This window comes from Carassius gibelio, chromosome B6, assembly GCF_023724105.1.
Source record: "Carassius gibelio isolate Cgi1373 ecotype wild population from Czech Republic chromosome B6, carGib1.2-hapl.c, whole genome shotgun sequence".
Classification (NCBI taxonomy): Eukaryota; Metazoa; Chordata; class Actinopteri; order Cypriniformes; family Cyprinidae; genus Carassius; species Carassius gibelio.
Window position 1 is genome coordinate 9,626,404 of NC_068401.1, and position 25,290 is coordinate 9,651,693.

The following is a 25,290-nucleotide window of genomic DNA, read 5'->3' on the forward strand; positions in this document are numbered from 1 at the left end:
TTGACGGGTGATTCTACCAATTGGGGTGGTCATTGTGCCCGTCTGCGCCAATAAACGAACGCGACGGTTTCAAGATGGGTGGGACTATTAGACTGTTTGGGTGGGACTTATGATTTAGTGGGTGGACAGAAGTGCACAGAAGAGGGAGGTTTATTGAAGAGCCGTCGGTTTCCTGAGAAGTGCTTGTTGTGTGTTTATTGACTCTTCGTCAGCTGATGTTCAGTTCAGTGCTGCATTGTTGTCTTTACTGCATGTCTGCAAAACGCGCTTTGCAAAACTGAGGTTTGAGGATTACTTCTTCAAAAGTGCAGACTATTGTCTCAGGTAAGATGTTCACTTGTACGCTAATATGACAGTTATTTACCATGAGATGCTCATTCAGTCACCTGCAGTCATTGTTCTGTCAAATGAATCGGTCTAGTGTACGATTACTGTATATGTATATACTGTATATAGTAGACTGTATTATTATTATGACCGAGGTGTTTAGAAATGCAGTTCTTGAATCAGTTTTTCCGTCTGTTGTTTGTGCAGTGGTGTGCAGGTGTGGGGGAACTTACCACTGTGAGGGCCGAGTGCATGTAAATTAAACGTGTTCTTCAGCTTTGGTCTACTTTAATTGAAATGGTCTTAAAACACATTTAATTATTTTTTTTTATTATTATTATTTTTTGCATTTTGTAATCGAAATACAGTAAAATTGTGAAATAAAATTTCAGTTAAAGATATTGCTTAATATTTTTGTGGAGAGTGTTTTTAATGACTCTCTGATGAATAAAAAGTACAAAAGAAAAACGTTTATTTGAAATAGAAATCTTCTGAAAGATTATAAATGGGTTTATTTTTTTTTTCAATATGCCACCCTTTTTGGCCTTACAATAAAAAATGGCATTGTGAAAAGTCACACCAGACAGTATTATTCTGTGCTTTAACTTCCAACTCCTGGATTTCTCTTCTTGGCTTGTTTTCAAAACATCCACTGGAAAAGGGCTTAAGCTCAGACATCTGACTTGCAAAGCAGTTGCAGGACAGACCTAGTCCTGACCAGTCCTTGACCTTTCGACAGATATGAAATGTTTTTTATATTTTATTTTGTAGAATGACACAGTGGGAGCGATTGCAGCAGCTGGATACAGTGTATTCTCAGAGGGCTTCTGATCTGTACAACAGAGATGAGTTCCCTATGGAAGTGAGACATTACTTATCACATTGGATCGAGGGCCAAGACTGGTGAGTGCAGTACCTGTGTGAGCAACAAGTAAAACCTGTGGATTGATTGTTAAAGTTCTCTATTCCAAAACATATTAAGAACCATGAATGAAGAGAAGCACACAGCTCCATCAAGGTCTATCAACGAGTCTGTGTGTGTGTGTGTTACAGGGAACGTGCTTCGCGGGACTCCTCCCAAGCTGCATTCCTGTTTCAGGTGCTTCTGGAGAATCTGGACAACCAGTTCAGTCGTTTTGCGCAAGAGAAAGATAGTTTCCTACTGCAGCGTAATTTCAGACGCTACAAACAAAACTTTCAGGTAAGTGTACTTCTGTTGCCAAAACCATCATGCCCGATGCCCTCTTTGGATTCAGGATCTTAAAATGCTAAACATGCAAAACAAAAACAAAAGGCGATACTGGTAGCCTATAGGCCTGTTTACACCAGGCGCGATAAGTATAACCTCAACTGTTTTACAGTCCACACCAAATGGTGATAAGGTTATTTTTATGTCTGTTTTTGCTGTGAACATAATTCCATTTTATTGTTCATCATCAGCTGGTAACAAAAAGTCTCTGTATGGTTATAGTTTCTCATTTACAGAAGCAAAGTGTTAATCATTGACAGCTATGGTATGAGATAATGGGTTACAATTGCTTGTTTGCAGAAGTATCAAGAGGAGCCTTACACTCTTGCTAGTATTATCAACTGGTTCCTGGTGAAGGAGCGAGAAATCCTGAATGATGCAGAGCTTGCACAGCAAGTTAGTACCTTAAAGTATCATCATCATTATCACTGTCATTATCAACTTCAGCATCTTCTGATTCTCTCTCAACGTCTCAGGTGCAGACATTGCAGGTTCAGCCAACGGCAATGGAGTTGGAGAGCCAGAGAAAAGTAGAAAAGAGTTTGAAAGACCTTAAGACCAAAGTAGAGGTGTGTGTCTGTGAGTATACAAATGTGTTTGTGTGTGTTTGTTTGTGTGTTTGTTCAAGAACATGATTCATTTTTCAATTTGGCAGGTGATGGAGCACAGCATAAGGTGTTTGGAGGAGCAACAGGATGAGTTTGATTTCAAATATCAGACCCACCTAATGGACTGTGAGGCTGCACACTTTATTTACACATGCTGTCTTTGCTTTCACTGTATATGGTGGTGTTAATGTATGTGTGTTAATGTGCCTTTAGGTTGCACAGAAGAAGAGAAGAAAATGCAAGCAGAAGGGCTTCAGAAGCTGCTCAATGCACTCGATAAATGCAGAAAGGTAGGCAAATTTTGTGTTAGTTTCTATTCTATTCAGGCTTTTTATTATTGTTAACTTAACCTAGTAAATAAGTTTATTATGTTTATTAACCGTGCTGTATCATTGTCTCAGAACTTCCTGTCTGAAATCTCGACTATGTTGGACGCTGCTGATGTTCTGAGCTCAGCGCTCATAGATGAGGAACTGGTGGACTGGAAGTGGAGACAACAGAAGTCCTGCATTGGTGCTCCTGATGATACAAGTCTGGAGCACTTAGAGAAATGGTAACTGCACAGGAATTTCTCTGAGCGATTATCTGTACAAACAATTTTCAGATCTGTTTTTAAGATGTCTATGGCTTTCGGCAGGTTCACTCAAATTATAGAGTGCATGTTCCAGCTGCAGAAGTTCTTACAGAAGCTGGATGAGCTGGTAGGAAAGATGACCTACGAAAAAGACCCTATCCCAATCCAAAAACCCCGTTTAAAGAGGAGAGTGGAAACTCTGCTGACCAACCTGATAAAGAGGTATACACATACACAACAACCCACACACAAACATGACTCTCTCTTCATGCATTTGTGCTTCATTATTGGTTGGTCTGTTTTCAGCTCATTTGTCATAGAGACTCAGCCATCCATGCCACAAGGTCGAGGCCCCCTGGTGCTGCGCACCAACATTCAGTTCTCAGTTAAAGTCAGGTCAGTCTCTAGCATTATATGATGCATTAATCCACATATGAAACTGAAAACCAATATTGTTCCATTTTGCTATAGCAATGATTATTATTATGCTTCGTTCTAATACAGTTGCTTGTAACACAGGTATATACTTTCAAACATTAGGAAACTGAGCATATGTTAATTCAGTTTAGTGTACTTTTCTCTATATGATCCCTTTTAGTTTTAAAGGGTTAGTGCACCCAAAAATTTAAATTATGTATTGACTCATCCATATGTCGTTCCAAACCTGTAAGACCTCTGTTTATCTTTGGAACAAAGTTTAAGATATTTTAGATTTAGTCCGAGAGCTTTCAGTCCCTCCATTGAAGCTGTGTGCACGGTATACTGTCCATGTCCAGAAAGGTAAGAAAAACACCATCAAAGTAGTCCATGTTACATCAGAGGGTCAGTAAGAAATTTTGAAGCATCGAAAATACATTTAGGTTCAAAAATTACAAAAAATAGGACTTTATTCAGCATTGTCTTCTCTTCTGGGTCTGTAGTGAGTGCGTATGACGTATGAAAAATGTATTTTCGATGCTCTCGGAATAAATCTGAAATATCTTAAACTGTGTCCCGAAGATGAAAGGAGTTCTCACGGGTTTGGAACGACGTGAGGGTATTATTAATGACACAATTTTCATTTTTGGGTGAACTAACCCTTTAAGGAACTAGGTAATAAGAAATATTTGTGAATGTTACCTACTTCTCTTAAATATCAGTACTGCTTTTCCCTCATATATAAAATTACCATAACTCTCCTTTTTACAGATTGTTATATAAAGCTTCTGAACTGAACCATGTTATGAAGGTGACTGTTTCTGTTAACAAGTAAGCCCGCTGTCTATCTTTCTTTCCTCATTTTGTATGATTTTTATTTCTGAGACTATAGAATCTGAGAGTCTTTCGTGTTAGATTTATGTGTTTTGATATGGTTTCAAATTATTCAGTTGGGGTTTAAGAATCCTTACTCACTTTACTCAATGTTTTTGTTTAGTGCTGCTTCACAACTAAAAGGGTGAGTGTTCACTTATACAGATTTTTATCACCTCACCCCACAAATATATGATTATTTTAAATACCATGTTTGTATTTATATGTGTATATATTGTAGGTTTCGGAAATTTAATGTGCTCGGCACCTTAAGTAAAGCTCTTAACATGGCTGAGAGTTTGAATGGGAGCATGGTCGCTGATTTCAGACATTTGGTGAGTCCTTCCAGTGTGAGTTTGAATGTATTGCCAAACAAAGTAACATTATACCATTATTACATACTATGAACTAATTAATAACTTATTAAGTGATGGCACAACAACATCTAAGATAATATACCATGGTAGACAATTTGGACCGGGTTAAACATTTTTTTAATCCAAATAATGATTATAAAGATTAAAAGATAAATTGTTGCGTATGAATTGTGTTAATGATAAATCATTGTGTATATGTTCTTTTTCACAGACCTTGAAAGATCAGAAAGTTACTAGTGGAGGAAAAGGAATCAGTGATGTGAGTTCTCTAAGGATCTTATGTATCATAAATGCTAGAGTCAATACTGATTAAGGGCATTTCTACATCTGTAGATCATTTGCTGTTTCAGAAAAGGGGCTTACATTTTGCAATGCATATTCTCCTTGGTTTGGTTTGCTTTAAAATTAAAAAATGTAAAGCTCACCCAAAATGTGATTACGTTTACATTTAGCAAACACTTTTATCCAAAGCGACTTACAAATGATAACAGTGGAAGCAATCAAAACCAACAAAAGAGTAATGATACGCAAATGCTAACAAGTCTCAGTTAGCTTAACGCAGTACACATAGCAAGGTTTAGTTTTTTTATTCTATAATAAATAAAAAGAAAACAGATAGAATAGAAAAAGATTAGAGCAAGATAGTGTTGGAGGCATTTTTTCTTTTGTTAATTTTATAATAAATAAAAAGAAAATGAATAGATAGAATAGAGAAGCTACCAGCAGTTAGTAAATAGAGTTCAAGTCTATTCTTTTAAGAATGGAAATAGAATATTAAGTTCTTATTATTGGAATAATAATAATATTACTACTTACTATACATACATTCATACACACACACACACACACACACACACATATATAAATAAATATATATATATATATATATATATATATATATATATATATATATATATATATATATATATATATATATATATATATATATATATATATATATATAGTATTACTACCGTATTTTCCGGACTATAAGTCGCACTTTTTTTCATAGCTTGGCTGGTCCTGCGACTTATAGTCAGGTGCGACTTATTTATCAAAATTAATTTGACATGAACCAAGAGAAAACATTACCGTCTACAGCTGCGAGAAGGCGCTCTATGCTGCTCAGTGCTCTTGTAGTCTACACTGAAGACATAGAGCGCCCTCTCGCGGCTGTAGACGGTAATGTTTTCTCTTGGTTCTTGGTTCTAAATAAATGCGACTTATAGTCCAGTGCGACTTTTATATGTTTTTTTCCTCATCATGACATATTTTGGACTGATGAGACTTAAACTCGGGTGCGATTTATAGTCCGAAAAATATGGGTACTTAATATTACTACTAACTACTTAATAATAATACTTAGTTTTATTTACTCGATCTCAAGCCAGTTTTTTTTTTTGGTATAGATCTAATTGCAATGTTCGAAATACTCCTAAATGAACCAAACTAATGGACAAAACATGCCAAGTTGAGTGTGAATTGAAAACACAATAACAGTCACTTCTAATAAAACACATTTGAATTACAGTGCTGGTGATATTTAGATAAATAATTCCAAAGCTGTAATATATATATTTTATCAGAATTCAGAGTTGTATGTTTCTAAATCTGGTTTTGTGTTTTGTGCAGCTCTCATTAAGTGTGACTGAAGAACTGCACAGAATAACCTTTCAAACTCAGTTTGACTACCAAGGCCTGTCTGTCCCTTTGGAGGTAAAACATATTTCCTCATTCAAAACATCCTCAGTAAAGTTTGAAAATTCCATAGATTTGGCAGTCCTGTTTTTATGACCATGCTTCCTTTTTCCATCTCAGACCTCTTCCCTTCCTGTTGTGGTGATCTCAAACTCCAGTCAGCAGCAGAGCGCTTGGGCATCTGTTCTGTGGTTTAACATGCTCTGTTCAGATCCCACGGTCAGGAGCAAGAGTTGCTTTTTGGTTCATGAAAAGCTTGAATCATCATAATAAATTTGTTTTTTTATTATTATTATTATTATTATTTGCATCACTAAAATTCACTCTTGTGTGTGCATCTAGAACGTCAAGTTTTTTGAAACCTCTCCTGCAGCCACTTGGCCACAGTTTGGGGAAATGCTAAGTTGGCAGTTTCACTCTTGTGGGAAACGTGGTCTCGACAGTGAACAGTTGGAGACCCTCGCCATCAAGCTCTTTGGTATGCACTTGCCACACCTTTCATTCTTTAATAGAAAACATAATATAAAGTAAAAAAGGTCATAATCTTGTATTTGTTAATAATGTCATATTCCTTATTAGGTAAACAACAGAGTTATGACAACTGTAAGATATCCTGGACCAAGTTCAGTAAGGTAAAAACACTATTATGCAAGCCTTTGTGAAATGCTGATATGGATGTATGAGTGTTTTGTTTACACGTGGTTGTTTTTAATGTGGTTTAGGAGAACCTCCCTGATACAAACTTCACCCTGTGGGTGTGGCTGGATGGCATTCTAACCCTGGTTAAACTCTACTTGTCAGACCTGTGGAGTGATGGGTATGGATGCCATGAATAGATAGACAGACCGATAGATAGATTCATCACGGAGTGTGTGTGTTTTCAACACAAGTGTGTCTGTTATTGTAGGTCTATAATGGGCTTTGTCAGCAAGGGGAAGGAGAGACTTTTATTAAAGAAGAAGCAGGATGGCACTTTCTTATTGCGTTTTAGCGAAAGCATCAAAGATGGAGGAATCACATTCAGCTGGGTGCAGTATGCTAACGATGGTAAACCATCTCATAAAATAATATGTACTTCTTTCATACATAGTTCAGTATTCGGCCACACAGGGTCCAGTGAATGTGAGACTGAATACACACACACACACACACACATCCCTTCATGTAATGTAATGTAATGTAATGTAATGTAATATAATATAATATAATATAATTGTTTTTATTATTAGGCACTCCAAGTGTGCAAACAGTGAAACCATTCACCAGTGCTGACCTAAAGCAGATTGCTTTACCTGATATCCTCTGCAACTTTCGGATGATGATAGCGGAAAATGTTCCGATTAACCCACTGTGTTACCTTTACCCTGACACACCCAAGGACCAGGCCTTCAGTAAATATTACAGTGAAAAGACTGGAGGTAAGTTGCTTATGTAGAATGTGGTGAATTTCAGGCATTGTAAAAAACATTATAGAAAAAGAAAACATTTTCAAATACATTTTCCCTTAAGTCTGCATATAAATTACACTTTGACCAATTATTTTGGAATAAATTTTAATATTAAAAAACTACCCCAAGCACTATTTACTTGTTATTTAGAACTTTCTTTTCTTTATCCTTTAACTGAGTGTACAGTAAATATAACATTTGTTCAAACTAACCTAAACCTATTTAATGTAACAAGTACTAAATTGTTCATTTTCATAATTTTCTTTGTCTTGTGATGTTTTTGTTTTAGAGGAGAATCCTTACCTGAAGTACCTCAAACAAAAACTGGTTTTTGTCTCTGAGTAAGTCTGTGTTTGTTTGCGTGTTGTATGTTTGCATAATTACATAACATTTCAGTGATATTTAGTATGTATCTTGTGAATGTATTTATTTTTTTTCCCTTCATAATTTCAACTAAGCGGACTCATTTTTTGCTCCTAAAGTTTTAATCATAAGGTATTATGATCTAGGTTTACACTTAATAAGAAGAAATAATAGTCAATAGTCAGTAATAACGCGGAAATTAGGCAAATAAAAAGCGCATTACTATAACTATTTAAGATATTGTTCGTTTTATGTCACTAGCTAATTTGTGAACTCTTAATAAATCGTCCAGCCTTAACCTTAGTTTAGTGCTTCACTACTGCACATTTGGTCCCGCATACATGTGGACATATTGGGAATTAAGTATATCTGGGCCTTCAAAACAAGATGTACTTTGCCATAATTTTTATTGCTGCCTGTGTAAAGGTGATACAGGTTTTCACTAGATTATTATATTATGTGATGATTTGGGATAACAGCATTCAAGACATTACAGCAATATTATTTGACGATAAGTGTGATGTTCTGGAGTGAACAGACTTTAAGAGTGTGGAATAAGTAGACACTGAGATGGCTGTTCTGCTGGTTTACTGGAGTGATCTGTGCTTGATTGCAGCAGGAATGGCTGTTCTGGCATCAGAGAGGGGACAGAATCTGATCTGTCCACACAGGACAGAGGTGAGTCCCGTCTCCACAGCCCCTCCAAATCCAATCAGCTCGACCCTAACCTGTATCTGATTTGCTGGATGATCACAAAATATGTCATGATTGCAAAAAGCTTTCTGATAGATGCTACCTTTATGGATGCTTTTCTGTCATTCAGAGGCCCAGTCAACTTCATCATTTTGTTAAGATTCTTTCTTTCTACCTTCCTTCCTTCCTTCCTTCCTTCCTTTCCATACCCAAGTGCATTTGTTTCACTTTGCACAGAGACCTTGTGTTTGTGTGGTGGGCTGTGACTGTGGTGTTGCTGTTTTTCAATAACACAATCTAACCATAATAGTAACAATGATTTAAAAACGGTTGTGGAAGCTTAAGGTTGCATGCCACATGCACATGCAAAATATAGGGATGCATGATATCGATAAGCTGAAGGTATGGATGATTTTGAAATTCGCCACTGTTTTGATTTTTAAAGGTGCAATGTGTAATATTTACAATTATCTATTTACAGAAATGCAATATAATATACATAACTATGTTTTCAGAGGTGTATAAAGACCTTACTAAATGAGCTGTTATGTTTTTATTACCTTAGATTGAGCAATTTATATTTACATACACAGGGTCCCCTTACACGGGAAGTCACCATCATGTTTCTAAATGGACAAAATGCTCTAATGAGTGCATTTTCGTAACTTTGTTGTTCTTGCGAATAAAACACGGACACAATCATGAACAAGTACTTTTACATTAGCAATAACATCGATTTATTGAATAAAGTTATTATTATTAGTTCATATTAGTCATTATTAGTTCGTTTACAGTTGTAATGAAATCTCATTGCTTTCTGCTGTCTTTACCAACGAGATCTTTACCTGTGTCGGCCACCATAGTTTCTCTAAAGGGAGGGGTGAAGTGGGGGACTGAGCCGTTGGTTGCAATTCGCAACTTCACCGCTAGATGCCGCTAAAATCTACACATTGCACCATTAATAAATGAATAACAGATGTCAAACATGTTACACTGTATTAATGAAGACTGATATTTGTATTATTATTAGGGTTATTATATTTTTTAAGTTTTTAAAGATTAACTTTGATCATTTGTTGACAGCAATGGTTATATAAATCTCTAAAACTAGCTGATAACTGATATAGTACTGATATATTGTGCATCTCTAAAGGTGAACCATGCAACACTCTTTTGAATAGAAGGGTTTTAATTGGAATTTATGGTTCCGTGAAGAACCTTTTAGATCCTTTGGATCTTTCCACTGCACAAAAGGGTCTTTATAGTGGAAAATGATTATTTGATTATTAAAATGTTCTTCAGACAAAACAAATGGTTCCTTACTGAAGTGTACTTTGAGGATCTAAAAGGGGTTCTTCTATGTCAGAGCGATGGTTTTGGATCCTTTTTGAACCATTTTTTTTTTTTTTTTTAAGTAAAGCCAAGAGCATCAGAAATACAATATGTTATTATTGTGATGATGCTATTGAGTTTATAACATCTCTCTTGCTTTCTCATCTCCTTCATGTTTAAAAGACCCTCCATCTGTGTCTGACGCGGGTAATGATGACTTGTTGCTCCAAGTGCTTGAGAAGTCTCCAATGCTTTCCTGCTCTACCATTGATGATGATACGCTTAACAGTATTTTGGACAGTGATAGTGAGAGCACTATTCCAGAAGCATTTCCTCCAACTGCCCCCCACACTTCACCATCATGGCTCCAAGACAACTTTTCAGAGAATCTCTTTGCAGAAGCACTTTCTCCAGGAATTGATGTTAATCTCACATTGCATGAGTTTCTAAACTCTCCAAACATCCTAAATGGCATAAATCTTCGAATGCCGCCAGAGGAGTCAGATGACTTTTTCCTTAATTCTGGTTTGATTCAAGAGCTTGGCTATCCCAACATACCGCTGACCCCCTGAATTTCACCCATTTAACACAAAACCATGATCCGTGTGATTAGCTAAATCTCAAGCCATATAATGATTTCCATAACTCTGATTTGTTGTAAATATGGATCAAGTAGACAGGCAAAATACAGCTCATTACTTCATTTTCTGTACTGATTTTATTATTACTTTATCCATTTAGTGTTTATATCTGAATTTCATCACATCTAGTCATCTGTTACTTAGCTCTATTCCTAAAGCCTTTGTAAAGGCTAAGAGGTCAAAAATAGAACATTTAGGACGTAGTCTTGTGACCTCACTATTTGTAAGCTGCTAGCAAATATGTCCCAAAAAAAAAAAACTTTATTTTGGAATTAATTCAAACAATATCAGAGCACTTTTGCAAATGTAAATTAGTGGAGATTAGAGAATAGAGTTTGGATGACTACTTGGATGACACCTCTCTTCAAATTGACCCAAGTAAAGATCCCATGATTTGTTTTATGATACAAGTATACAGCTTTTATGCAGGTCCAAAGAAAAGTTTGTATTCTTTTATTCCGATTAACTGGGCTTTATTGGAAAAGATAATTTGATCGTGAACGCAATAAACTTTATTAATGTTAAGCACCTTTAGTTATGTGAATCAGGCATTAGCTTTGAACTAATGGTTTAAAAAGCATCTCAACAGCAAAGACATTTTTGTGCATGCATTTATGACTAAAGAACAAATTCTCCACGAAAAATGTCTTCACAACAATCAAATTAAAGCACCTTAAAATAGTGCCTGGTTTAAATGTTATCACTTTATTTTACATTTAAAGGCACCAATGTTGATGCTTTTACAGTAGTATTTAACTCTAGGATTTGAGGCACCTTCACTTTTTTTTTTTTTTGTCTTTTAGAATGCATTTTTTATTTTGTATAACCACTTTTGAGATTGTAGGAAAACATGAAAGCTTTGTTTTTTATATTTGATGGCTTTGACTTAACTGTCCAACCTTTAAGCCAATAGAAATTCTCCATTATCCTATTTTTGGTACTGGATAGTTGAGTCATTAATAAAAGAGTTTGATTAGACAGATACTATTTGAAAATGGAAATAATAATTTTGGCACTGCTTTATTATTTTAAAAGTTGAAATTAGTTCTGTTATCCCAATTGAAGAGAGTTTATTCAGAGCTTTGTCTCTCTGGTGAAAATACTTGATAGTGTTTGTAGATGTTAATATTTTTTTTTTAAAGAAAATGAATTTAAATAAGACTGTATGATTACTCTGAGAGTAATACTGAGTGGAAATGTGTAAGAATATAATTCTTCTGATTTCTTGTTAAGTGAGATTATTTTTTGTGTAACAGCGTTTATAGATAAAGTGAATGTGTTTCTCTAACTGAATCTGTTGTGTCCCCCGCCCCCGCCTCTCACTTTCTTGCAGAAGCATTTTGTCACCCCATGAGCACTTCTGTTTTTGAATTTGTAGACTTTGTTTCAAATGCATGTAACCAAGTTTTCGATTGTATCCACTGTCAATCCTACCATACTGTGTTTTGTATCTGTGAACAAGACATTGTAGAGCTGAAAAACAATATTACAATATTCTCCAATAAAAAATCTAATGAGAGAAAAGTCTGTCATGATGTCTTTCTAATTGAAAATCAAGTCAATTACCAGATAAAGCAGAATTTTAATAGACGGTTGAGATATTGTGTTACATTGTTAAAACCAGTTACCGGTTACCATCTGTTCCCCTACACAGAGGCATTGCACATGTGCATTTCATATATAGACTTGCAAACTGAATTTGGAATTGGTGTGAGTTATTTAACACATCACAAATAATATAATAATCAACACAACCAATCTGAGATCCATGAGCACCCGGGATGACCTTACATTTCTAAATACAATGATGCCTTAGCTTTGAAGTCATTTGTGATATGCCTCTTCCTTTGTTGCAATGTTAAGAAATTTTACAGATTACGCAGTCAGGAACACTTGTCTGGACTTGCGAAATGCTTGGTTTTGTGTCCGGCTCTAAAAAAGCTGGACGCTGACTTAAGATAGTAATTTAAAAACATATAATAAAATTCAAATAGATAATAAAAATAGGATCTGAACAGATTCAAACTTTAATCTCTATTATACCAGAAGCAAGTTCATAAACTTTCTGTACCAAAATTGTAACAGTAAAAAGCACTTTTGCTGACTTTATATTTTATGTTGCTTTATTTTAAAAGAAATGTTCATACATGTGTTACCATTCTAGAACACTGATATGATGTGCAATATAACCACATTACATCCACCTACATTTCGAGGAATTTTTCAAATAATCCTTAATAAAAATAAGATCACACAAGTTATCTCATATTCTGGAGGTCGAGCTAAAACAGTACATAAATAAAACTGGAAACAACACAGCAACAAAAGAGGACTTAAAAATTTTGTGAGGTATTAAACGAAGCAGTGAGGCGTATCTGTTCTTGTTTTCTCCATCACCCAGCTTCAAACTTCCATGTTCATTTGTGCCTGAGGTTATAAATGTTCTTAAAGTCATTATGAATCACTCCTGTGAGGGCATGCATGATTACAGCATATGTACAAAAAGAAAAATGAGGAAATGAAATAGAGAAAGTTTTTGCATTTGCAGTAAAAAAAAAGCCACATGACATGTTTCCTTTCTGATCTTTGATGGAACTGGAAAATCCCACTTGTGAAAGAAATGCCTCCATTATAGTCAAAGATGAGCTAAATAAAGAAGTGCAAGCTATTTGATAATATAGAAAGTGAATGGAAAATAAAACCGTGCGTAATACATAAAATGTATATGGCATGTCATTTTGAGTTCGATTTGGTTGTATTGCTTTAATTGTGCTTTATATGCGGCTGATGGAGATGTATAAACCTGAGAACTGTGATGTTCTCCACAGAATAAATAGAGTGCAGCTCCATGTTTAATTTTGCATAATCTGTGAAGTCAATGAACATCTACAACACAACATCACTTTCAGATTGAAAGGAGTTGGATCGCATTCTTCATTATCGCTTATCTAATTCTGACGGGTTCTCCATATCCAAGTTAATGGATGCAGAGCTTTGCCTAGTAGGTCTTTGTAGGCCTGGTTAAACTGCCGGTTCATGGCTGCGTACAACAAAGGGTTAATGCAACTATTTAACCAAGTGAGGTTTGCACAAAACATATGAACGACCTGTGGCGCACGGTTCGCCTTATCAGCGACATTCAGCAGCAGAAATGGTGCAAAGCAGCCGACAAAACACATGAAAACTGTAAAGCACATTCGAGTTACACGCTTAAATTCACTGTCCTCTCCTGAGCTGGCAGCTGGAGTGGTCTGGATTGTTACCGGTGTTGGTTTAGAAGACGTTTCGGTTTCTTTTGGGGCTTCTTTAATGGAGTTATTTGGTTCTTTTGTGCTCGTGTGGTCCTCAGATGTCTCCAGTGCTTTGTTCTTATTCTGCTCCACTCCTGCCTCATCATGACTGATCTCACAGCTTTGAGTTGTTGAAGCTCCAGCACTGATCCCGCTGTCATCCGTCGATGCTTCTGCTTTAGTCCTCTTGCGTTCTGATGAGCGGCGACTGGGCCTGTACTTCAGGAAAGCCTTAGAGGCTACTCGCACCTTACGGTAGATCAGGAAGTAGAAAAGCCCCACACAACCCAGGCCCAAGATGAAGTACAGGAAGAGCAGCACGGTGGTGTAAGGCCTCCCTTTAGTACGGTGAAAACTGCAGGTGCATACTTGTGGGGCAAACACATAGACGGGCCAAAGTGGGCCAAAACTTGCTACACCCAGTAGCCAGGATGATATTAGGAGCACCGCCACTCCATGGTGGGACAGGAGCAGACGGGCACAGCGAGAAGTGCGATGCGCAACAACCAAATAACGGCTCATAGCGATGAAGCACAATGTAATAATGGACACGCTGTTGGACAGGAACAGGAGGAATCCAAACATACGGCACCATGTGGCTCCACCTCTCCAGTGCAGGTGCAGGTATGAGTCAACGCTGACCGGTTGCAGGATGGTGCAGTAAAGAAGGTCAGCGAAGGCGAGGTTTACTATGAGGACATTGAAACGTGTCCTCAGGCTGGCATCAGTAGCAAAGGCGAGGACGGTCAGAATATTCCCTATGGTTCCTACTATGGTCACAGCCGATCCCAGGAGGACGCCAAAGTAACGGTAGCCCTCCACAGACGGGGACGCACAAGAAAAGGTATCATTTCTCGGAAGATCTGTGTCGTTCCACATCCTGAGAAGACACAAAACAGTAAGCTCATCAAAATCAATGTTACATCCTTGTGGTCACTAATTGTCACATTTTTGGTGTACTTTGGTAAGAGTGCATGTTTTATTGTCCACATGTCACTTTTTTAAGAGCCGCTGGTTTCTCTTTCTTTCTGAAACTAAGTGCCACATTTTAAGGTCACAAACCACTTCCTGTTAAGGCACCTCTGAATATCACACCTTTGTTTTGTTTTTCCTATACGTGAGCTATACCCTACAGACAGCAAGCATTGTGGACATTTCAAGAGACTGCCTTTTCTTCTGAATACAAACTGAGATACATAATTAGCCTACATTTTGAACTATTTTATATTATATTAATATTTATATTATACTATAAACATTATATATATATATATATATATATATATATATATATATATATATATATATATATATATATATATATATATATATATATATATATATATATATATATAAAACAGTTTGCAAAATTGTTCTTATTTGCTTATTATTAACAAACAAACAGATGACAATAGAGTGTATTTTGTTAGGCTGATTAAAAATAAAAAAGTTCCAGTCAGTGAATTTGATTGACTGTCAGCCTGTGCATTAGTGGTGGGAATTTAAAACGAGGTGAAGACAAGTGACAAATCTTTAATATCAAATCTTCATGACTTCCTGTTCAATTAGCCGAATTAGGGTAGATAATACAATAAAATAATAGTAAGACACCAACTGTGATCAATATCAAGCCGCAAAACCATCTGTTTTATACAGCAGATTAGCTGAAAGTGATGAGATAGGAAGCCTCGCACATGCAGATAAAATATAAAAATGGTCGCGCTCACGGTGAGTAACATTTGCTTCCATTCGTCTAAATATCACTATTCACTATTGCTATCTGTAACTGCCTGTAAATCTTTCTTATGGAGTACTGCTTACATTGTACAGTTATTCAATCTAAAGTTATATAAAATTTCATTGGAGTGAAATGTATACATTGTTTTGAATTGTTGAATTGAATTTACAAGGAAATTCATAGTTAAACCCCATATGAAAATCTGTCATCATTTACCAAACCTGTATGACTTCCATTTGTGGAACACGTAAAAAAGATTATGAACCACACCTTTCTGGTGCACTGACTACCACGGACAACACCTTCACATTTAACCTTTTTATTTTTATTTTTTATGTTCCACAGAATAAAGTTGTTTATAATGACTTTAAATTGGGACGGATTTTTCAGCTATGCCTTTAATCTGTCTGTCAACACATTTGCAAAATATAAGCATATTAACGCAGGGCCATTTTATGCTACTTGTATTTGAGGGCAGTTTTCACCAGCAGTTATCTATAACATGATTTATGATATAGTTTAGAAGAAAATTAACAACACAGTCAAACTCATAAAGCACAGAAAGAATTAATTAGTCAAAGAAATAAGATATTTTTGGCCATCAGTGGCTTACCTTGTAACAGCTGTGGTGTCCATCCTTTATTCTCTAGTTCTGTTTCCCCCTTGATTTATGTAGCTATCTCTACTTTGTTCCCTTTTTAGTACTATTTGTCTCTGCTTACATATGTCTCTTCTCTGTTTTGTCAGATAGACCCTCTAGCCACGCCTCCAGTCTCCTCTAGCCTCTTAACTGGTAGGCTACTGATGTTTTACCACAGCACCTTATGTGCACGTCTGCTTGAGACGTCTGTAATCAAGTGTGAGGTCACTGTGAGCCAACCCTGTTGCACAATCCTGGAAGAAACTTACACACTAACGGTATTTTGCTAATAGATATGGAGAAATAAAGAAAGAAAGAAAGAAAGAAAATGTTTGCCAACGTCTTGCTGTTTTTTTTTTTTTTTTTTGCTGATTCATTCAGGTTAATATTTAGATTTTTTCGTCACTTCAGTAATTTTTTTTTTTTTAATCAAATTAGAGAACTGGAACTATTATATAAATCTAAATGTACATCACCCTTTAAATCCCTGATTGTACTGTATTATATATAACTAGTCATAAAGGTTAAAAACTGTTTAAACAATTTTAACAACCACCACCTTCGCTGAAACATAATTGTCAATTTGGTTTTTCAATGAAGGTTTATGGCAGCAGCACAATATCCCTAGACAAAGAATGAAGTGTTTACAAAGTAGACAACAAAAATATACAAGCAGTTTGGCTGATAAATAGTAGACCTAAATTCTGAATCACAGCAATAGTGCCAGTTTATTAATGTATAAAGTCTCTTATATATATATAGTACATGAATTAAACAGATCAGTAGAACGAAAGCCTGATATTCTGAACTTTATATATGGGCATTAATATTACCCCTGCTTTGAACAGATGTGTGTGTATATATTGAACCCCCAGGGGCCCATCTAAATGGGAAGGATGGTAATGTTTGGGGTGTTTGTTTTAAGCCACCTAGGCATTGCCGTTGACTTATGATAATGAATTGTATATCCTGAAAATGTGCTGAATTTGCCAGTTGTGTATAAACGAGCTGTGGTAGAGGTATCAGCATTCACCATGAATATCAAAATATTGTCAACATATAGGGCAATCTTATTTTGATTGTTTTCTACCAGTAACCCACACATTTTATTATATGTTCTTATAACTTCTGCCAATGGTTCAATTATCACAGCAAATAAAAGAAGTGAAAGAGGGCAGCTTTATCTTGTCCCTCTCCCAACCTTGAATGTAGAGGAGCGACATCCATTAGAGATAACAGCACTAAGAGTTTCATTATGCTATAACTTGACCCACTTAATATACTGCTCACCAATACCCATTTTATGTAACGTATGAAATAAATAGGGCCTTCTCTAGAGAGATCACAAGACCATCTATTGATTGCTGTTTAGCACACTGTATCACAATCAACAGGCGACGTATATTATTGACAGAGTTGCATCCTACAATAAAGCCTGTTTGGTCATCCTTTAATAGAGCATGGAGAAGTCCTTCTAACCGTATTGCTATGATTTTGGAAAGAATATTCAGTTCTACAGTTAAATTCGCTACAATCCATCACGCTCCCTAATGTCACAAAACGTTGGACTTTTGGTAGTACCTAGGATAGCAAAGTCCACTAAAGGAAGTAGAGCTTTTTCGCATTTGGCTCCCAAACTCTGGAATAGCCTTCCTGATAATGTTTGGGGTTCAGACACACTCTCTCTGTTTAAATCTAGATTAAAAACATCTCTTTCGCCAAGCATTCAAATAATGCATCTCATAATTTGTGACTGCAGTTGTATCTGATCAAATGCACATTATTATTCTTTAGCTTGGGTTAAACAAATTATTTTTTTTTTTTTTAAATTAATTAGTTACACTAATTCTGTCTCGATTTACACAAGCTCCAGTCTGGATCTGGATCCAGAACACCTGAGAAGAAATGATGCTGACCCCTAAGAGGACCTCAGACGATTCTAACCCTAAAACAACATACAGAACTAACAAATATTGCTACAAGTGTGATTGCATCATATAATAATTGCTGTATAGTGTTCACTGCCTGGTTGACTACGTCTTGTATTAATTTTTCTGAAAATTCCTGTTATATGTACATAAACTTACAGTCACCACTGATAAGCTACTACTAAATATTGTAGAAACATAATTTTCTGAAAAGTTGCTTTGCAGTGATTTGTATCATAAAAAGCACTATACAAATAAACTCAAATTGAATTGAATTGTACATTCAGCAGTGAAATGGGTCAATATGGCGAAAAGTCCTCTGCTTGCTTACCTTTTTTTTTAAAAATTAAGGATATATTTGCCTCTCTCAGGGACTGTAGTAAATGGTCTTTTAAGAATGAGTCACTCAGCATATTTAGTAAGGGGTCAACTAATAAATTTCTAAATTCTTTGTAAAATTCACTATTAAGCCCATTTGGGCCAAGTGCATTCCCAGATTGTAAACTCCAGTTTTTGAAATCTTAAAAAAACGTACAGATTAGTACAGCTAAAAATGGATTCCGCTTGTACTTCTGCTAATTCCAACATGACATGAACACATCTGTGACTGGTGTTTTGTGAGTTACACCAGAGGTGGCTTTGTGCAAAAAAAAAAACTTTTTATGCTTGAGAAGCATGTTACTGGGATGACACAGCAAATTTTACCAGTTCATGAAGTCAACTTACAAGGACCTACTATTATTTATTGCTTATTACTTTGGACAGAAATTTAAATCTGCAATATTTTAAAAGGAAATGTATATATGCTAATTTATACATTAGACATGCTGTGCTATTTGGTATGCCAGTTATTCGTATTATCATTGAGTCCAGATTTACCCGCCTGTTACAAACAATAACATAATAAACTCGACAATTGCCTGCTCAACCAGACTATCTTGCCATCTTGTGAAAATAGATTTTAAAGAGGAAATCGACTATTAAAACAAAAAAAAAATCACAAATGTTTTGGATTTTGAGCATTAATATTAAAATAATATAGCAACATTTAAGCTAAGGACCATCTGTTTCACAAAGTCACATTTTGATTTGCACATTCCGTTTATCACATTAACCTACGGGCTACATTGAAAAATAACAGAAAATGTACTGGTAATTTTCATCCAGGAGTCCCAGAACATTATCTTTTAATTTAAGGACATTTAAATTAGTGCAAAAAGGTAAGACACCTGTTAAAATAAATCAATATGGATCCCTTACATCAATAAAATAAAATATTTTTGAAGTAGCCTATATATAAATGGTCATAGTGATTATTTCATTCTTTTGTAATTTTATGTCACAAAATAAGTGTGTTATAAAGCAGATACATTATATTTAGTGGCGATATCATGGTAATTTGTCTGGATTCATGGTAAACCTGCTGAAACAGTGTAGCCTAAGACATACTTTTACCTCAGGATCTAAAACATGTTTGTATCATGAATATTGAGTCAAATATGCAAATATGGAGGTCTATGTTTTTGTTATATGTAAGATTATTAAGCATTGAGTAAAGACAGGTTTGTTTAAGCCTGACAAATGCGTAAATGGATCACTTGCTAACTGCTTTCAATTAAAAGTAGCTAAAACTGGTAGCTTCATGTTACTAGATGACATCATAATGGCAAATTCACTTATCTACATGAAGATGAAGGTAGATCAAGGTGCAAGATGAGAACTTAGATAAGGTTTGTCCAAGAAGTTGCAATATTTGTCCCTAAACTTGTAAAAAGTCTCAAAAGGGGCGGGGAAGTCGCTTAATCTAGATACAAAGTAGCTAAATTGGCAACACTGAGTCACTTCAACATAGCAAGTGGATACTAGGATTATGTAGGATATATTATGATACTTGCGTTGCGTCATCAAACGCTTTCTTTATTTCAGATGCCCCTCTTCAGTGCTGTGCTGGTGCGACTCTGACTAGACTTTATTCTACCAGACTTTATGCTGAAGTCTGCTGCATTACTCTCAGTGTCTTATCAGTGTCAGCGTGTGGTTTATGTTGTGAAATCAATACACGTTTCACGTGTGCTCACATCACCCCCTGTTGGAAAGATTTATTACAGCAAAAGCCACTAAAAACAGACAGTGTTTTGATTTAACGATTCTGATCAAAGTCATGGCATATCACTATATTCACATAATATAATACAAACATAGTAAAGAATCGTGTGAAATAAGAATAAAGTTAAACATAAAGAAATCACCACTTATTCGTCATCATAAATGACACACCTCTTCCGCAAACACTTCAAGGGATTTTTTATTTTTTTATTTTTTTAATGTGCAAATGCTAAATGAAAAAAAGAGAGAAAGGTTTCCTGTGCCTACATTTAATCTTTTTGGTAAAATGCTGATTAAGACAGAGAAAAATAAAAATATTCTACTAATGGACTGAGCTAAGTGCTTTGTTAACAAATGTTAAAGTACTATTTACACCCCTGAGTGAAGTCAGTGCAGCAGTTCTTTGACTGTGTTTGCATTGTTGCTCGTTTCTGACTGTGCAACGCATCCAAAGTATAGCAAGAGTAAAATCTCAGAACAAACAGGTAAAGATCATCAGACTTATGTGCAAGTGATGTGATTAAGCCTTTTTTCATATGATCCATAGAATATGACAGACCTCACACTGCAGAGACAAGAACAAAAATATAAATTAAGCAAGAGAGAATGACTTTTTATTTCACTTTTTATGTATGCAATGTGTGTTTAATGCATTTTATGGTGACGTTATTTTTGGTTATGAGTATGTATGCAGATTTGTTTTATGTATCAAAATATCAGAGCAAGTGGCATTTATAAAAAATAGTAAACACTTCAAGACATGTAATAAAAAGAACTGGTAACACTTTACAACAAAGCTGTATTAATTAACCTACAAATGTCCATTGTTAGTTCCTGTTAGCTCAGATCCATTAAATAATATTAACAAATATATCTAATGTTTACAAATCGAATACAAATGGTTACCAAAATCAGTGTCTTTATACACCCATTAAAAATCATATTTAATTAAAGGGATACTCCACACCAAAATGGAGATTTTGTCATTAATTGCTTACTCCCATGTCTTTCCAAACCCACAAAAGCTTTGTCCGTCTTCGGAACACAATTTAAAATATTTTGGATGGAAACTGGGAGGCTTGTGACTGTCCCATAGACAGCCTAGTGAGTTACACTGTCATGGTCCAGGAAAGTATGTAAGACATCGTCAGAATAGTCCATCTGCAGTCAGTGGTTCAACTGTAATGTTATGAAGCAACGAGAATACTTTATGTAAATGAAGAAAACAAAAATAATGACTTTATTCAACAATTCCTTTGTCAACAGTCTCCTCTGTGTCACTGATAGCAGATGAACTTTTCTTACGATGTCTTTCATACTTTTCTGGACCTTGATCCAACAAGACATATCTGTTACTTAAAGGTATTATTTTTGGACACTTTGATTCCGATTATAATAATAACAATGTTTTGTTATAAATTTGATTTATTTTCTTGGCATATTCTATATCCATAAATGTAAATTCACCAACAACAAACCAATTTTTCGTGGTTTTTTTTTTTAAGAATTTAAAATGTATCTTAAAACTCTTTCATCCTCCGTAAATAAGAAAGCGAGAAAAACAATCTCAATTTGTAATGACTTTCATTTGTATACTCTAATTGAAATATAAATGAATAGCTTACCCTCATGTTCTTCTTTATCTTTTTTCTTTTAGCAATTGTTAAATTGTTTGTTTGTTTTGTATGTTCAGATGGCATATTGTTGATACATGTTGTGAATTCACAAAGTTGTATATCATTGATGTCTTCTTTGTATTGTTTGCATTCATAAAAAAAAAAAAAAATCTTGACCTTGACACTTTATTTACTTGGTAGTCTATGGGACAATTTAAAGCCTCCGGGTTTTCACCCAAAATGTCTTAAATTGTGTTCTGAAGACAAACAAAGCTTTTATGGGTTTGGAACGACAATGGGGTAAGTGATTAATGTCAAAAAATGTATTTTGAGGTGAAGTATCCCTTTAAAGGCGTGAATTAAGTTTTCTAAAAGTGCGTTTGTGTTTTTTACTGAAATTAATGTGTTTGAACTTACTGGCACAACGCTGTATGTAATCTTGGCAGCAGTTTAAACTGCAGTTAGTATTGCAGTTGCAGCGAAAGCGACTGTTGTACTTCTCATTGCATCTCCCTCTACAGGAGGTTGAGGCTGCACACACAAACCAGTATTAGTCAAACAAGTATGCTCTCTCTTAAGTGGGTATACGCTGTGTAGGTGTTTGAGAGAGATTTTTACTTAGGCTGGCAGAGGAGCATGAGGTTGGGGGGTTGAAGGTGACAAATCCTGGCAGGTTCTGACCAATAGTGTTGGTTATCCAGCTCTGATATCGAGACACGCGGGTGTAAACACCAGGAGTGTTGGGATCAGCACATCCATAACCCCAGCTGGTGATACCAGACTGAACCCACACTGTGCACTGCCTGCTCACCATTGGACCTCCAGAATCCCCCTGCAGACAGGGACAAGAGGAAAGAAAAGGAATATTCTTATTCTCCTTATCAATACAGGACAGTTAGTTTTGACCAGAAAACAGCTCTTGCTATTTCCATTCTTTGCCCAAAAGAAGCAAATCAGCCCATGTGTTTCATGAACAGAAAAGGAGCATAATTTTAACAGTAAAAGTCTATACAAATTCTACAGTAAAACCTTTTCTATGATAAAAAATTTAATTTTTGTATGTTTACACTACTGAAGCTACTTAATTTTAAGCATTTATGTTAAATAGAAAAAAAACCTGTCACACCTGGCAGGTGTCTTTGCCTCCCTGTGTTAAACCAGCACACATCATGTTGCTGGTAACAGATCCAGAACCCAGCAAAGTATTGCATCGAACATTGTCAACCACTGGAACCATAGTCTCCTGCAGGATCCCAGGAGAAGGTAAACTCACTGAACAACAAAAACACACATACACAACCATCCATTAGTGATGTTATGAGTAGATATATACTTGAATGAATGGGTTTGTGTGTGTTTGTACCTCCACTTCTAACATCTCCCCAGCCTGTGATCCAGCTGCTGGTGCCAGAAAGGAAGGCACTGCTCTGGGCTGTCAGACACACGGGTCTAATATAGTTATTAAAGGTGACTGTGGAGGACAGCCGGAGCAGAGCGATGTCATTGTCTTGTGTTCTGCTGTTATAAGAGGGGTGAACGATTTTTGTTCTCACATTTCTACTGATTTCATTGGCATTGACTCCCTGCTGTGTTCTCCTTCCCAAATACACACGCAGACTGGATGCGCTGACACTAAAAACAGTTAGAGAAAGTGAACATGAGAAAAAAAGAAGAACTAACAACAACAAAAAACCCAAGTACTTTTATTTTCTAATATAGTAAAGTAATAGTTAATTCAAAGAATTTCAAACTGGCCCAACAAGTTAATTTCAGAGGAAAATGTGAAAAGGCAGAACAAATGGAAACCTAAATGTCTTTGAATGTCAACCATAACAAAATATCTTAAGACATCACGACAACCTTTCTTTCTGTCATTCTCTCTACCTTTTAAAACAAAACAGGTGTGTATGTGTGTTTAGGTGAATCTTACTCAGGTAAACAATGAGCTGCTGTCAGCACCCATTCATTGTTGATGAGGGAGCCTCCGCAAAAATGACCTCCATAGACACTGCTGTGCAGACTGACCTGCCACGGCCACGACCCATCAGGTGCGTTCACACCACCCACAATACGGGTGTTCAGAGGAGCCTGTCCACAAACTACAAGAAAGAGAAAGAGGTTCTTCATATACCTATTTCTAAACAAACTATTTGGCTTGAATGAGAGGAGCTCTTACCATTCAGTTGAGAAAGTGAACCTGCAAGGGCAGAAATAAAGTGCACATTAAAGAACAATTTCATCTTCATTTTGATTTTTCACCTTAACAATGATCCTGCCAGAGTTCACTGCACTGATTGTGGTAGATTAGTTGTATCATTAATTTGTGGGACTTAAAATGTGGAAAGTATTTCTGGGCAAACTGGTTTAATTGCAGTATGCAAAAATAGCAGCTTTTCTTTCCCCATTACTATTCAACTATGACTTGCTCCATGTCCTGTGATTACATTCCGTATGCCCGGCAGGTGTGGCTCACAATGTAAAACATTTATAGGCTTCCGTAACAGTAAAAAATAAATAATAATTCATTATGTATAAAAAGACTGTGACCTAGAAAGAGTATTTACATAATTATCTCACAGGATTATTACAATTCAGAAATCTGTGTATTAAGTAAGAATAGTTCTTGTGAACCTAGATGTACCATGTGTAATTTAACTACTTATTTTAAGACTTCAATCTGTAGTCTTTCAATCTGTACAAGTTCAGTTGTAATTCTGTTTTTCATCAAATAAACGCAGCCTTTTTCAAAACATTAAAAATCTTTAATTGTTCCAAACTTTTGCACTTCAGACATGACATATCACAGCAGTTTCTTGCACTGCTGCTCTTCACAGGCTTCATGCAGATACAAGAAGCGACTCATAATTCATTCATAAGTCAATTATTTGTGAATCGATTTTGCACAGCCACGTTTAGTCTGATGAACAAATGATTCTAATGAAACAGCTCTTTGATTTAAACGAGACTCACTAACCCAGGAGTTAACCTGTCAAATGAATCATTCATAGGAATCTACACATGAACTCAAGTTTCCTATCAATGAGTCATTATTTTAACAAAGCCCTTAGACTGTTATTATGCACTGTGCCAAAAAATAAATAAAAATGATCTCTTTTCTATATAATTTCTTTGCTTCTGGTTAGACCTTACCTTTGGCACACACAAGCAGGATCAAAGTGACACACGTTAATCTCCACATCTTCACACAGTCCCTCTGTTTGCTAGCAGAATAGATGTTGATGGTAATCTGGTTCACTGTTCCTCTTACATCCCCTTTATATAGTTCTAAAAGCTTCTCAGGTTGCTCTTCTCGTCTGTCACTCACCTGCCCACTTCTTTTCTCTTTATGCTCCTCCTCCGTTTTTATCATGC

General features: G+C 35.8%; 3 protein-coding genes across 5 annotated transcripts; 1 reads left to right on the forward strand and 2 right to left on the reverse strand.

The window, feature by feature from the left end:
- Window positions 1-128: 128 nt before the first annotated feature.
- Window positions 129-10,949, forward strand: stat2 (signal transducer and activator of transcription 2). Of its 3 annotated transcripts, none has more exons than XM_052559779.1 (24): window positions 129-324; window positions 1,099-1,230; window positions 1,381-1,528; window positions 1,877-1,972; window positions 2,053-2,145; window positions 2,232-2,310; window positions 2,398-2,474; window positions 2,586-2,737; window positions 2,822-2,980; window positions 3,065-3,154; window positions 3,947-4,006; window positions 4,173-4,193; window positions 4,290-4,383; window positions 4,637-4,684; window positions 6,058-6,141; window positions 6,244-6,342; window positions 6,466-6,601; window positions 6,703-6,755; window positions 6,846-6,940; window positions 7,031-7,170; window positions 7,353-7,541; window positions 7,861-7,912; window positions 8,554-8,612; window positions 10,143-10,949. In XM_052559779.1, the coding sequence occupies exons 2-24, from the start codon at window positions 1,100-1,102 to the stop codon at window positions 10,529-10,531; spliced, it is 2,544 nt and encodes an 847-aa protein (XP_052415739.1). In that variant the 5' UTR covers window positions 129-324; window position 1,099; the 3' UTR covers window positions 10,532-10,949. The 3 variants fall into 3 exon arrangements, with proteins under 3 accessions (XP_052415739.1, XP_052415738.1, XP_052415740.1); XM_052559778.1 differs by having other exon boundaries at window positions 131-324; window positions 8,551-8,612; XM_052559780.1 differs by lacking the exons at window positions 129-324; window positions 1,099-1,230; window positions 1,381-1,528 and having other exon boundaries at window positions 1,934-1,972; window positions 2,053-2,155; window positions 8,551-8,612.
- Window positions 10,950-12,705: 1,756 nt separating this feature from the next.
- Window positions 12,706-16,451, reverse strand: LOC127960185 (G-protein coupled receptor 84). Its single transcript, XM_052559781.1, has 2 exons — window positions 16,242-16,451; window positions 12,706-14,770 (listed from the first exon to the last, which is right to left on the reverse strand). The coding sequence occupies exons 1-2, from the start codon at window positions 16,262-16,264 to the stop codon at window positions 13,549-13,551; spliced, it is 1,245 nt and encodes a 414-aa protein (XP_052415741.1). The 5' UTR covers window positions 16,265-16,451; the 3' UTR covers window positions 12,706-13,548.
- Window positions 16,452-20,270: 3,819 nt separating this feature from the next.
- LOC127960186 (trypsin-like) lies at window positions 20,271-25,290 on the reverse strand. Its single transcript, XM_052559782.1, has 8 exons — window positions 25,069-25,290; window positions 24,095-24,115; window positions 23,849-24,017; window positions 23,282-23,550; window positions 23,045-23,190; window positions 22,537-22,750; window positions 22,336-22,449; window positions 20,271-20,867 (listed from the first exon to the last, which is right to left on the reverse strand). The coding sequence occupies exons 1-8, from the start codon at window positions 25,286-25,288 to the stop codon at window positions 20,863-20,865; spliced, it is 1,158 nt and encodes a 385-aa protein (XP_052415742.1). The 5' UTR covers window positions 25,289-25,290; the 3' UTR covers window positions 20,271-20,862.